Source organism: Sus scrofa, chromosome 3, assembly GCF_054392235.1.
Source record: "Sus scrofa isolate SSC_HxYL_T2T_F1_AM1 chromosome 3, Sscrofa_HxYL_maternal_Yorkshire_Landrace_v2.0, whole genome shotgun sequence".
Taxonomy (NCBI): domain Eukaryota; kingdom Metazoa; phylum Chordata; class Mammalia; order Artiodactyla; family Suidae; genus Sus; species Sus scrofa.
The window spans coordinates 81,995,824-82,010,434 of NC_139385.1; the positions used below are offsets into that span (position 1 = coordinate 81,995,824).

General features: G+C 56.5%; 1 protein-coding gene and 1 long non-coding RNA gene across 3 annotated transcripts in view; both read left to right on the top strand.

Annotated features, from left to right (window-relative positions):
• SFXN5 (sideroflexin 5) overlaps positions 1-8,936 on the top strand; it is a 133,969-nt gene extending 125,033 nt beyond the window's left edge. For both annotated transcript variants that reach the window (XM_003354772.6, XM_085018915.1), the window contains exon 14: positions 5,944-8,936. In XM_003354772.6, coding sequence (XP_003354820.2) covers positions 5,944-6,021 — 78 coding nt within the window. In that variant the 3' untranslated portion in view covers positions 6,022-8,936. The remainder of the gene's footprint in view (positions 1-5,943) is intronic.
• A 4,411-nt stretch (positions 8,937-13,347) lies between these two features.
• LOC146404730 (uncharacterized) lies at positions 13,348-14,452 on the top strand. The gene is made up of 3 exons (XR_014841696.1): positions 13,348-13,459; positions 13,652-13,914; positions 14,261-14,452. It is a non-coding gene; the product is annotated as an uncharacterized LOC146404730 (long non-coding RNA).
• The last annotated feature ends 159 nt before the right edge of the window (positions 14,453-14,611 follow it).

Sequence of the window (14,611 nt, forward strand, 5' to 3'; positions counted from 1 at the left end):
CTGGGGAGGAGTTCACCTGATGAAAGGAGGGACCCATATGTTCCTGCCGCCCCTCGTCCCCCACTGGATGACCCCTTCTCCCAATAGCCACTGCTTGCCCAGCCTTCTTGCCCCTTGCCACCTTCTCCCCAGAGGAGGCCCCTCCAAGCTTGTCTGTGGTCAGAACCAAGCCCCTGTCCTTGGCGCATTACCCTGGGGCTCCAGCCTTTTCTGGGCTGATGCCAGTGGCCCCTCCTTGCTGCGCCTGCTCCGCTCACTGGGTCTTGCTGCCTCCTTCTGTCCACGAGCCACCTGTGAGCCACTGTGACCACCTCACCATGTGTTCTGCTGCTGACATAGAGCATGAGGCCGGCTTCTGCTTGTTCCATTACCCTAAATAGCAGGGGGACCCCAAGAGAACAAGAGAACAGCCCCCTGCCTGGTCCCTACCTCTTGGACCCTAGAGCTGGTTAGTTAGCCCTCTCTCAATTGCATTCCTTCTTTTTTTTTTTTTTTTTTGTCTTTTTAGGGCTGTATCTGCGGCATATGGAGGTCCCAGATACAGGCTAGGGGACTAATGGGAGTTGCAGCTGCTGACCTATGCCATGGCCACAGCAACTCAGGATTCAAGCCTTGTCTGCGACCTACACCTATACCACAACTGACGGCAGTGCCAGATCCTTAACCCACGGAGCGGGGCCAGGGATCGAACCCACATCCTCATAGATACTAGTCGGGTTCTTTACTGCTGTGCCATGACAGAACTCCCTGAATCACATTTTTTACCAGCATGGCCCTGAATGTGATTTCTGTGGAGGAGACTCAGCCCTCCCCCACCTCAGAGAGGTGATCTTCGAGGGGTCCCTGCCCCAGCCCCCCGCTGGCTGAGCCCAGTGGTGAGGATCCCTCCCTGGTCCCAGCATCCGTGAGCCCTCCAGATGGTGGGCCACTGGCTGAACCCCCAGCTATGACCAAAGGGCTGGAGAGGTCTTAACGAATGACCAGTTGGGTTGGCCCAGGATGGAAGTGAGAGGCTCAGCACTGAGTGGGGCTTAGGAAATCTAGACTCTAGGAGGTCACCAAATCCCACTGCCAAGACTAAAGGTTCTCAGCCCTCACTGGGGCCATTTGGGAAACTCTGTTTGCCTGGTGGCCCTGCCACCTGTGGTCTGTGGTCCCTCTCTCACTGCCTCTACTCCTTGGGCTGGTCCTCCAAGGCCGCCATCATGGGCTTGTTCCCTACACCCGCCCCGCGAATGTGCCTGTTCCCCAGGCCTGGCGCCCTCCCCTGCCATCTGCTCTTCTGGGCAAGCTCCTCCACTCTGGGGCTCCGGCTGCGCTCACGTCTCCAGGCTCCCTCTTGTGCCCAGGCCCCTGTCCAGAGCTCTGCACCCAAGACCTGTCTGCTTCCCTGGCTTCTCAACCTCAGGGGCCTGAGCCCATCCCCCCGCCACGCCCTGACCCCCGCCTCCCCCCTATTCCTCTGCCTCTGAGAGTGGCGTCACCAGCCACCCAGCTCCCGAGCTAGAATTAGGAATCATCCAACGCACAGTCGTCCTCGACACCTCCTTCTCACCCCCACATGGAATTGGTCATCAACTCCCATGGATTTCGTCTGCAGAAAGGATCCCCAGCACGCCCTCCTGTCCATCCTCCACCCACGAGACGGGGATCTTGGCCCACCCCTGCTCAGAAGCCTGCCCCCGGGGCTCCCCACGGCCCTCAGCTAAAGTGCCGCCACCTTCCTGTGGCCCCACCTCCATTTTCTGCCGCATGCCCCCCCCCCCCCATTGCTCACGCCAAAATGCCCTGCTGGCTGGTCAGGGCCCTCAGCTGAGCAAGCCCTTAGCTTTCCCTTCCCCAGCTGGCTTTTCCTGCCCTCTCTGATCAGACTCCTCCATTTCTTCCTGGCCTACCTCCTCTGAGAAGTCTTCCTTCTTGTTCTTTCCTCAGTGCACGGTCGCCCCTACCCCCTCCCCAGTTTCCATGGCACTTTGTTTGTCTCTCTGGGATCCATCTGCCTTCATATCTGACTCCTCCCCTAGACTTGGAGCTTGTCAAGGGCACAGGCGGGTCTTGTCCATCTCCGAGTGCCCAGCCCTGGTGTAGGGAGTCGGCAGCCATAAACACCTGCTGACCTGAGAGCCGACTGAATTGCAATGAGAGGAAAAGCCTTAGATGCCAGCTCTGCCCCCAGGCGCCTGCTCCTCCTGGGTTGGGGGCCTCGACCACCACCCTCCCCCACAGCCTTTCCGTGGCCTGCGTCTCCCACCCCGGCTTCCCGCCTACCTGCAGCCTGCGGCGCAGTGGGGAGCCTGTGGGGGAGCCTGGTTCTGCGGCACCCCCACAGGGAGGGTGAGCCCTCGGTCTCCCCCGGGGCCAGTGCTCTCCAGGGAACAGGCCGAGTAGGCCACGGCCCTGCCTGTGGTCCTGCACCGTGGCGGTGAGCAGCCTCTCTGATTTTAATGTGGGCCTCAGTGCTTCAGTGAAAGCCGGCATGGGAAGTTGCTAATAATGGCACTAAAATAAAATATGCTACATCTGTTATGGGTAGCAGAACAAAATTAGCTGCTCACACCTCTGACATCCAAGATGTCTTAACTTAAAATACTCCTTGGCTTACTTTACATCATTTACTGATTATATTTAAAAGAAATACAATTTTGCAATTACTGTTCTTTCCAGCGTGATATCTATGCATCATTTTCCTTTTATGTTTATATATTTCTCCTTCATTAGTGCAGTCTGAAGGGTGATTAGGATTCTTCAAACATTTTACAGAGGTTAAACGTTGATTAAGATTTAATTATTACTGTAAATAGCTTGGAATGACATATGGTGCAAAAGCCTGACATATGTGCATTTGAATAAATGAAGTGCTATTTCCCAGGATGCCTCAGTAGCTGTTTAACAGCTTTCCCGAAGGGTTATGTTACACCTCATGGTAAGATTGCTGGGATGTTATATTTTGTTGGTTTTTGCAGCTGAAAGCTAAGAACAGTTTTCCAGTTTTTTAAAAACATTGAATATTTTAAATACCTAAATTGTTTTGCACAAATTTTTGCTAATTTGTCTAACTAGGTTAAACATTTTCAAAAGCATTTAGATTTTTAAGCGTGGGCGCTGTGCATTGTGTCAGTGGCAGCATGGGGACGAGGGGAGCTCGTGGGGTGGAGGGGACTCGGAGGCCGGCAGGGGTGTGGAGGGAGGAGGTGGTTTGAAGAGGGGGGTGGGGAAGAGGCCTGGGCCCTGAGCCTAGCTCTTGTCTCTTTGGCCTGTTCAAGTGCCCTGGGTGTTGAGGTACCAGGGGACTATGGGGAAAAGGACCCCTCCTCTGGGAATGTCACCATGCCTACCAGCTGTAGTCCACACCGAATTCCCTCTTATCTAGCCTTGGACATGACTGAGTTCTCTGAAAGCCAGGCCGGTCCATGGCACCTCTTGCCTACTCCCCAGGGTTGACATGTCTTGACATAGAGCAGGCCCCTGGGACCAAGCTCAGCTGAGCTGGGTGACAAAGGCCTGGGGCTTCCTTGACTCTGCCCAGGGCAGGGGTCAGGCTGGGGCCCCTCATGGAGGTAGCTCCATCCAGGCTCCCTCAGGCGTGGGGGCTCCAGCATCCCCACTGTCTCCGTCCCCAGAGCTACAGATCAACATCTGGGCTGCTGCGGAGCCTGTAGGGGGACCCCAACCTCCCAATGCCTTCTGCCTCTCTTCTCTCCACGCATTGGTCCAGCCCTTATGAATCCACTGTCTCCCGGTTCTGGGCCTGGAGGAGGCAGAGACGAGCACGATCACACACGAGCTCAAGCCTCACAGAGCTTGCTCGGAGATCTAATGCGGAGAAGGGGGAGATGAACGAATGAAAAGTCGGCCCCAAACCACGTGCTCTGACGGGCATACAAAGTGCAGGGCGGGTGGCACTGGAGACGTGGCCACCCCCAGCCTGGAGGAGGGAAGACGGCTAAAGCTGAGGCCTGGAAGATAAGCTCAAGTCCAGGGAAGTTGGGTGTGGGTGGCGCGGGAAGAAGTGGCAGAGGGGCAGCTCAGGCAAAGACTCGTGGTGGGAATAGCCCATGGGTCTGAGGTACTGTGATAAGTAGGTGTGCTGTGTCTCCCTCCAAGGCACAGAGTGGTGAGGGGTAGGCAGGGGCTGGATCTTGAGGGATCCAGACTGGGTCCCCATGGGCACTGGAGCCACTGAGCCATTTCATAACAGAGAGAGGCATGATCAGACTTGTAGTTGAGGAGGCTCACACTGGCGGTGTGAGATGGGCTGGAGTGGGTGAGACTTGAGGGAAGGGAGAGAAAGGGGAGGCCCAGAGGCTCCAGGGTCTCTGGCCGGAGCACCACTGTGTGGCTGTGTGGGTAGCCAGGAAGGGGCAGAAGATGAAGAATTCAGTTCTGTTTTATTTCTTTTTTCTTCTTCTTTTTTAGCCATCTGGTGGCACATGGAGTTCCTGGGCCAGGGATCAGATCAAGATCTGAGCCTCAGTTGAGACCTACGCTGCGGCTGTGGCAACGTCAGAGTCTTTGACCCACTGTCCTGGGCCAGGGATCGAACCTGTGTCCTGGTGCTGCAGGGACATCACTGGTCTCTTGCTCCACAGAGGGAACTCCCAGTTCTGTTTTAGATGGATTGGGTTTAGGTACCTCTGGGGGTGTATGCAGGGAGGAGATCCAGACGGAGCCCCAGGGACCCTGCAAAGTGTGCAGTGGGTGTCACATAAAGGGAGCTGGCAGTGACCTTGGAGTGAGAGATTTCTGTGCCGTGTGGAAACAGAAGGCAGATTTGCTGTGGGTTGGGGAGTCAGCGGGTGGTGAGGAGGCGGAGCTGGCCAGTGTGGACCAGGCCAGGTAGAGAAGTGTGGTTGTTGGAGGGGGAAGCGACGAGGTGGTGGCTGGAACATGGCAGGGGCTTCAAGGGAGGTTTTATCAAATGGGAGGTTCTAGTCCATGTTGAAATGCTGATGAGCAAGAGTCAGGGGGCTGCAAAGGTGGGGGGGGGCAACCTGGGAGTGGTCTGTGGAGTGGGCAGGAGGAGGGGGTGCTGGGGAGAATCTGCCTTCCAGGGGAGGGATGGCCGCCTTGGGGCAGCTGGAGGGCCGGTCAGGAGCGGGGCGTGGAGCAGAGTGTGGACACAGGTAGGTCGCTGGTGTGATGAGAATGACGCTCAGGGGTTCCTCCTGATGCCTTCTGTTCCCACTCCGAGACTGGAAGATGAGTGGGAAGCTGAGGGTCAGGGGGCTGAGGAGAGCAGGGGGGATTTAAAGTGGCCTCTGTGGGGAATGGAAGAGGGAGGGGACTGACCCGGTGGCTCAGGGGTGGACATTTTCTGAGCCACTGTGAGGACCCAAAGTCCGGGACAGTGAATGTTGAGTGATCGGGTTCACGTGGAGAGAAGGTGCATGCGTGACTGGGTTTCTCCGAAGCAGGGCTTGTGCCAGTCTGGCTGGAAGGGCCTCGCAGCCCCGAGAGGCTGCAGCCGTGGCCCCTGGCATCCATCGGAGGCGGAGGATGTGAAGACTGAGCTTAGGGAGTCTGGGCCCTGGGGGCTCAGTCTGAAAACAGATAAGGAGAGTGAGCAGGGTGCAGGAAGGATGGGGACTGAGGGATCCAAGAAGAGCAGCCCTGGGGAGTGACCAGGTCCAGGATGTGGCCTGGGAGTGGGTTTGTGCAGCGTTCCAGACAAGGTCCTTGGAGAGAAGACACAGGACTCAGAGGGAAGGACGTTCCCCTGGATAGACGTGCTGGCAGAGGAAGGGGCATGACCTGGCTGGAAGGGGGCAGAAGGGCAGTAAAGAAGGAAGATGTGTCACGTGGTGGCACATGTGGGCCCCGGCTGGGGTTGCAGGGGAGGGGGTATGGAGGGAGAAGCATGGACCCCTAAATGCTACTCCCAGCTCCCCTCCCTGTCTCCCCACCCCCTCAGCCCTCCTCTCTCTGTTCTCACTCTCTCCTCAGATCGAAACGACCCAGTTAGAGCCTGAGATCGCCCAGGCCACCAGCAGCCGGACGGTGGTGTACAACAAGGGGCTGTGAGCAGTGGCCGGCTGGCCTGGGGACAGAGCGTTGTCTGGGCCAGGAGCTGGGGGCAGGGAAGAGCTGCACCTGCAGGGAGAGACAAGCTGACTCCACCCCCACCCCCGAGTCCTGGGCCACCTGGGGGAGCGACCCCCCCCCCCAGTGGTAGAAAGACTAATCTATTCACGCGTTAACACAAGGGAGAGAAATTCTGACACATTTACTATAAAAAATAATCAAGTGCATTTCTGGGCCTTACATAGGGTTGTCAAAACTCTACTTAGCACAATTATATGTGAAGCTGAAAAATTGGAGAGTGCCCACAGGGTAGGATTCGGGTTCTTTTGTACTTTGGTTTCTTTTTTATTTTAATTTTTTTTATCAGAATCAAGCCTTGGTCACAGCTGCCCAGATGCAGCAGGTGGACAGGTGGTGCGAGTGGGAGTAGGCGTGGGAGCTGGTTGATTTGGTGGCCAGTCTGGTAGATTTAAGATAGGACCATGCTCAGGCCTCATAGCTCCCTGGGCTGGGCTGGGCTAGGCTGGGCTGGCCTGGGCTGGGGAGGGGAGGCAGTCTCCACTTCACTGGGTGAACCAGCTATGATTAAGTTCCTTAGGAGGTGGCCCAGGAAGGAAAGGGGCACTGGAAGCCTCTGGAAGCTTCTGGAAGCTTCCTTGGGTAGCTGGCTCTGTGTGTGGCCCGCCTTCATTCATGCCACACCCGCAGAACCAGTTCTTCGGCATGAAGCCCTGTGACACACTGGGGCTGGCATCACCCTTCACGGAGCCACGATCCATTTGAGGCCCTTGCGGTGGCCCCAGCTCCAGGCAGGAAGCCCTGAGAAAGGAATGACATTTGACTGGAACCAGGCCCGCCCTCTGGCCTCTGTGGGAAGATCTCCCCCCAGGCCCAGGCTGGAAGCTGGGTATGGGGCAGAGGATGGGGCTGGAGCTGAGGCCTCACTCCTGAGAGTGCAGAGCCCAGTTCTCTAGGCATCTACTTGAGAGCATCACCCCAGGAAGAGTGGGCCCCCCCTCAGGCTGTGTGACCCTGGACAAATCTACTCGCTCCTCTGAGCCTCCACGCCCTATCTGGAACCACGGAACTGCCCTGAGGGGTTCCCACCTGCTCTTTCAGCTAGACTTCGTCTTTGCCTGTCCTGCTCCGATGCTGGTCATTCCAGGCACATCCTCAGCATGAACACTGGACTGGGAGTGGGGCAGGCTCCTTTGGGAATGGCCAGCAGCTGTCCTCGGAGCCTGGACCTTGCCCTTCTGCATGTGAACGTGCATCCCAAGAGCCCTCAACCTTGGTCAAACCCTTCACCACGTTCTGAAGGAGGAGGAGTGTGCATGCCTGGGCCTGAGAGTGGGCCTGCTGGGGCTTCTGAGGCCCCTTGCTGCTGGCTCTATCTCCCTCTCACTTGTGGGCCAGGAAAGAGCAGGCCTCAAGGCACCGCTTACCCGACCCCAGGTGGAATGAAGCCCTTGATACACAGCTGAAGAGCCTCTGCCCACCCCTGGCGACTCTACCTGGGAGAGACCTGGCTAGAGAGGAATACATGCACTTGCAGGAAAAGGCCAGTGCAGAGCAGCAAGGACGTGGCCACAGGCGGCTCTTGCCATCCTGAGGGCGGGGTGGTTGTAATGAGGTAGGTCCTCCAGGGCGCTGACACCATGCACGCCCCTGCCCCTGAAGCTCCTGCTGCCCTCACCGCCCAGCCAGGCCCTGGTGCCCACCCCAGATAGTTCTTCAGGGTATTGTCCTGTGGGGTCCCCACTCTCCTGAGCTGCAGCCCACCCACTGCCCATCAGGAAAGAGAGAAGGAGGAGACAAGCACAGAGGACTAAACTGCAGAGGGGGTACCACGGTATTGGCAGGGCAGGTCGTTTTTCAGCTAAGTTCGCCAAAATGTGAATGTGCCAATGACTGGGCAGGTGAGGGTCCTCTTTTGAAAGGCTCACTTGGAGCTCGCCTCGCCCCACCTCTCATAGGGTCTTGTTCTTGTGCACTTTACCTTGGGACCAAAACTGCTCACCGCAGCCCCACGCCCACCCTCTCCGGGGGCCTGGCAGAGATGGGGTCTTTCCAATCCACCTCCCTGTGAGCTGCCCTGGCCCAGCCCTGCCCCTGCCCCAGCCCTGGGAGCCCTGTGGCCTCAGCATCTCATAACCTACTTTGTCTCCCACGTGACGTCTGGATGGGCTCCCAATGCAATTTCCCAGGAGCCACGGGTGTTTCTCCTGGGGGCATAGGAGGGGTGGAGGGTGAAGGATCCTTGTAGCTCAAGGTCATGGCAACCAAGGTTCAGTGGGCCATGCTGCTAAGTCTTGGTCTGGCTGCGAAAAATGTCATGAGGGGAAACGCTTGGCCGACATCCATCCTGCACTCTGCTGAGGCCAGAGGAAGGGAGGCCTCGGGGAGCAGACTGGTTCATAACTGGGGGGAGGCTCAACCCCCTGCCCCCCCACTGAGGGCGGGGCCTGGCCTAGCTGGGCCGGAATATAGGGCATTCCTTCAACTGGTTCTCTAGCCCTAGCGTGCCTGCCCGCCCTCTGGTCACATCAAGCGTTCCCTCAGGCTTGGGGGAGGCCCTTCCCTCATACCAGAGAGTAATCTGAGAGCCCAGGCACCCAAAGCCCACGATGTCAAAATGGCCAATGGACCCCTTTCCAATTCCTGACCGTGAGCCAGCTGGTCCCCTGTCCTGGGCCTCGAGCCCGGAAGCAGGGTGACATTTTGAAAAGGAGAAGGGCCGGTGGTTTTCCAGCTCTGGGCCAGTGTGAGGCCCAGTGAGGCGCTAACACACAGGCCTTGGCCACTCCCAGGGGACTTTGCAGTGTCTTTTTAACCTTCTCAGAAAATGTCTCAATCTCTGTGATGTATGTCATACTAATGAGCCGTGGGCAATAAAGGGTGGACTTAATGCCCCAGATCTTGGTTTTGTGAATCGTGGGTGGGAGAGGTGGGGGTGGGGAGACGCAGTGGGAAGGGGCCAAGGGCTGACCGAGGATTCTGGGGGAGGCCCCTGAGGATCGTGCAGACCGAGGCCCGAAGCTCGAGGCAGGGTCAGGCCCTGTGGGAGGCCCAGAGGGAAAGGGAGAGGAAAGGATGGAAGAGCAGGTGAGGGCAGGAAGCTGGACACAGCGGACGAGTTGAAACTCTGCCGAAGGACCCCCTTTACAGAGCAATTGCTGAGTGGACTAAAGGCCCCACTGCAAGAAAGTGGGGAGATAAGGGACTTTGGTAGATTTTTGCACTGCAATATCCAGGGACCTGGGAGGAGGCGAGGCAGGGCCAGGAGCATTCTGGACTGACTGGGGGCTGGGAGCAGCTTCACTGGGAGAGGAGGTTTGAGCCAATTGGAAGGGTACCTGATGTTGGCAGTTGTGCATGGCACCATTCCTTGGAGCTCTGGCCCTTTCCAACTCCTCTGAAGTCCTTTGGGGCCAATCTCAACCACCTCCTGGTAGCTCTGGCTCCTCCAATTCCAGGGAGCCCCAGGGTGCCTGAGGGAGTGAGGCCTGGCCTCTTCTCTGGGACCCCCAGGCGTCTTCCACCCCTGCAGGGAGAAGCCGATGGCTTCCTGTGCCAGGGGGACCGTGTGGTGGAGGTGGGGTTGATGACTGGGGTCAGGCAGACCAGAATTGCAGCCCCAGTTTGGCCCCAGCATGACCGTGACTTCTAGCCAGTCACTTCCTTTACTCACCCATTCATACAGTCAGCAGCACCTTGGTGTCCTTGGCTATAAAATGTCAAGGACAGCATCACTTACTGGACTGGTGTACGTATTAGAGAGATCAGATGAAGAACACACCCAGACTCATCTCGCACCTCCCAGGGGTCGGGGGGCTGCTGCCTTCCCTTGCCTGGGCTCTGGCCTCCCTAGGAAGGTGGGAGCGCATGGGGGAGGGGTCTGTTCTCAAAGTGATCAGGGAGAGTAGGTCAGGGGGCTTCTGGTCCCCCGGGGAATTTCTTTGCTAAGAGCCTCACTGACCACAGCCCCCATCCGGACGGAAATCCTTGACTCACAGGACAGACACAAATCCCTCCTGGGAGCTGTTTGTTGTTTTTAGCTGGTTTGGGGGCTCAGCTCCTGCCCAGCCCGGATCATTAACACCTCAGGAATGCTGCTTCCCCTGGTCCTATCCCCACCCACTGGCCCCGAGGGCCTCCCTCTTCCCACTCAGGCCATGGTTAGAAGGAGAGTCAGAATGCTAGGGGAGGAGGGCAGTGATGAGTGACCCTGTCCCTGGAGAGCCCGACCTCATTTTCAGAATGGAGCTTCCTCCAGTCTCCCCCCGCCCCAAGCTGCTGCTACTCCTGCCATCTCACCCAGCCTGCTGCCACTGATTACAACCCCCCACACTGCCCCAGACAGGAAAGTCTCAGCCACTCCTGGAAGGCCCATGTATCCCTACAGTACCAACTGTCTCTCTCAAGCAGTGGCCCAGAAGTGGTTATTCTCCATGTCCCACCCCCAGGCAGCTGCTGGCAGCCTTGTCCAAGGTCCGAGGCTGGTTCCTTCCTGACAAGGACGCCTCCTCAGCCAAAACAAGAATCTGGAGACCCTCCTCACTCCAGTTCCCTGGGCCTTGCAGAGGGGTGGAGAGAAGGAAGGAGAGAACAAAATAGGGAAAGAGAAGGTGTACAAGTGGGCAGACAGAAGCAGCTGACCCCCCCCCCAAAGACCCCGTGCAAATCCAGTGGGGAAGTGAAGACAGGGGGCCACATCAGTCCCTGGCCCCCTGGGCTGGTTCTCCTCCTCTTCATATGTAAGCACGACAGTACAATGAAGCCCTTGCTCTCTCTGGAGGCGATCTGCAAGAAGCCCAGTGCTGCTAGAGAACAGAGGCTGAGACACTGGGGATGTAAGTGAGCCAGCAGCTGCAGCGCCAAGGACAGCTAGGAGGCTTTAAGTTGGGAAGTGGTTCGTGCAACAAAATGAGATGTAGCGTGAACAGACAAGACTGCTGGGGAGGCCACCGTGGTGGTCAGGGTGAGGGAAAATGGTGCCCCAACGGGGTGTTGGGATGAGGATGGAGAGAAGTCAAGAGATACGGGACTGCTCAGCTCTTGGTGATTGATTGTGGAAAGGATGGCAGGGAAAAGTCAAAGATAGCCCTGGGTTCCTGGCTTGGGCAGCTTAGGACATTGATGAGTGGTGCCATTTCTCAAGTTAAGGAACAGAGAAGGAAGAACAAATCTGCAGAGAAGATGATACATTAAATGTTTTTAGGAGATAATCAAGTCAAGATGTCAGGAGACAACTGGGTATGCTTGTCAGGAGCTCAGGAAGCAGGGTCAGATTGGATATGTAGATTGTTTGGTTTTTTTTTTTTTTTCTTTTTAGGGCATGTAGAAGTTCCAGGCTAGGGGCCAAATCAGAGCTATAGGCACTGACTTGCACAATAGCCACAGCAAAGACAAATCTGAGCTGAGTCCATCCTACACTGCAGCTCATGGCAATGCTGGATCCTTAACCCACTGAGTGAGGCCAAGGATTGAACCCACGTCCTCACGGATACTAGTTGGGTTCATTAACTGTTGAGTCAAAAAGGGGACTCCTGGATATGTAGATTGGCATGTTATCCATTTATTGAGAGCACCTGGAGCTAAAGGAACAGAGGCCACCATCCAGGGAGAGAATGCAGGGAGAGAAGAGGAAGACATGGGTTGGAACCTTGAGGAGTCCCCATCTGTGAGGCTTGGGCAGAGACAGAGCCTTCTAAGAAGCTCAGCCACAATAAAAGTGAATTTTGTCCCCCCTTAATTCATATGTTGAAGTTTCAACCCCCGGGATCTCAGAATGTGACTGTATCTGGAGGTAGGATCTTTAAAAGAGGTAAATTAAGTTAACATGAGGTGAATTAAGGTGAGCCCTAATCCATCATGACTGGTGTGCTTATAAAAAGAGGAAATTTGGACACAGGCATGCATAGAAGGAGAACACTGTGTGAACATGAAGACGGCCCTCTGCAAGCCAAAGAGAGAGACCTCAGAAGAAAACAACCCTATCAGCACTTCCATCTCAGACCTCTGGCCTCTAGAACTGTAAGAAAATTAATTTCTGTTGTTTAAGCCACCCCATCTGTGGTTCTTTTCATGGCAGCCCCAGCAGATGAATATAAGAGGTAAGAGGAAGAGGAGTAGAATGTGAAATCCCAGAGGACCAGAGATAAGAACGCTTCGAGTAGGAAAGATTGTCCACATATTCAATAGGTGCCGAGAGCTGAAGGAAGATGAAGATCAACGTGTGTCTCTTCGAAGGACCTGAAGAGAATGGTCTCAATGGAGTGTGGTCAGGGCAAAAGCCAGATCTCTTGGGTTGAGGAGTCAGCAGGAGCCCCACTGACTGACAGTATAGATAATTCTTTAAAGACATTTGGTTGTGAGTTGGAGGGAAAGACATGGCGATGGCTGCAGCATGACGTGGGGCTAAGGGAGGCTCTTGGGCAGGTCAAAACTCTAATGGGCAAGAGTGAAAGAGACTATAAAGAAGAAGAACCACCCAGGAGCGAGGCCCAAAAGGGCGGGCAGGGAAGGGCCTTCTTGGCCAGATGGAGAGGAAGTCTTAGGTGCTAATAGGAGGCTAGAGGAGAGGATGGGTTGGATGCAGGCAGTGTGGGTCCAAGGCTGAGAAGCTGGGTGAGAGGTTGGCTCCTCTGGCCCCTCGGGATCCACTTGGTCACCTTCTCCACCCACCCTCCCCCAGGAGGCTGACTCGCAGGGCCTCGCTCTCTGGCCCCTCCCACTGGGAGTCACTGGCAGGAAACCAGAAGATTAGCAGAGAGTGAGACTGGGGGCTTTATTAGCAGAGAGTGAGACTGGTGGCTTTATTCCCCTGGACTCCGCTGCAGTCTGTCGGCCTCTGACTCCTGGAGGCCACAGCTCCCATCAGGGCCTTCTCCATCCAGCTGGACTCTTGGGTTCTGGTAACTGTTCTGCCCTTGGCCTCTTCAGGATTCCCAGTGGTTGCTAGTCTTTGGGACCTGCAACATCTCTTGTTCATTTCCCAAAGCTTGTTAATTGTTCCTTTTTTTTTTTTTTTTTTTTTTTTTTGTCTTTTTGCCTTTTTCTAGGGCCGCTCCCGTGGCATATGGACATTCCCAGGCCATGGGTTGAATCGGAGCTGTAGCCACTGGCCTACACCACAGCTACAGCAACGCCGGATCCCAGCCACATCTGCGACTTACACCACAGCTCACGGCAACGCCAGATCCTTAACCCACTGAGCGAGGCCAGGGATCGAACCTGCAACCTTACGATTCCTAGTCGGATTTGTTAACCACTGCGCCACGATGGGAACTCCTGTTAATTGTTCCTTTATTCAACTTTCTTCAAAGTGCTCCATTTGAAGAGACCGTCTCTTCTTACCGCGCCCCTGACTGACATGAAGGTGTTTGCTTCTAGTCTTTTTTCTCTCTGAAGATGGACGTAAAGTCCTCTGCCGAGGGTAAGGGGGATGAGGGGTTTGGGGGAGAACCTTGGGGAGAGGTTTGAGACACAGCTGGGGAGAATGGGAGTGGGCTTATTGACAGCGGTGAGGGCCCCCCTGCTGAGGCCAGGACCTCGAACTTCGAGGGGTGCCATGCAGCCCGCTTGCCTGCTGGGAAAACGGGTTCAAGCAAGTCTGTAATTTTGCCAGGCAGGTGCAACGAAGGCACGATGGGACAAGGGGATGTCAGAGAGAAAGACGAGAGGGGCCCTCGAGGTCAAAGCACGGAGGTGGAGGAACACTGTGTGTGTGACAGGGAAGAACTTGTGGTCTGAGAGGAAGGGACATCTGAACATGGGAGTCGAAAGAAGACCCACTTCTGGGCTCCGATACGCCCTGAGTGCAGGTGGTGATGAGGCGAGAAGGGGATGAGAGGCCGGGGTGCTGGCTCGGTCGTCCATGTAGACCCCCAGGTATTGGGGAGACAAGACCAAGAGCTGTGGCCACAGTCTTTGCCCAGCCACTCCCCCCCCCACCCCCACGCGGTCACACACACACCCCCACAGCCCTCCCAGACACTCCCAGACACCCTCACATGCACTCACCCTCACACACACCCCAGACAGCAGATGGGGCGCGCGGGTAATTGGTGAAACCTGTTCCCGATGTCTGGCTCCGCACTGGCACCGCCTGTCTGACAGGAAAGCTGGCTGGGCCTGCACCGCTCAGCCTGCTGGCCTCCCTGCCCCTCCCCCGGGGTGGCTGCCCCCACCCCACCCACCCCCCAAGCAGGGTATCCCCTGGCTCCCCCCTGAACAGAACGCAGTCCACGAGGCAAAGCTTCCACGAAGCCCCAAAGGAAGCAATCACAGCACCGGCAAGGAGGAGCGGACTTAAACCAAGTGCAGAGATGCCAAGAGCAGGAGCCATGCTGCTGCAGAGGCCGTGAGGACCAAGCTTGGAAAGTTCCATGGACCAGGGGCTGTGTGAAGACCATTCCCCGGAGGTGAGGTGCGTGGCTTAGGCCCTCAGGGCTGAGACCAGCCCCCTGCATTCCCTCCACCTCAGCCACAGGCAACCTGGGCTTCTCAAGGTGCCCAGCAGCAGCTCAGCCCGTGGGACTCTGCCGCCCGGAGGCCAGCCCAGCAGAGGGGCCCTGACATCGGCAAG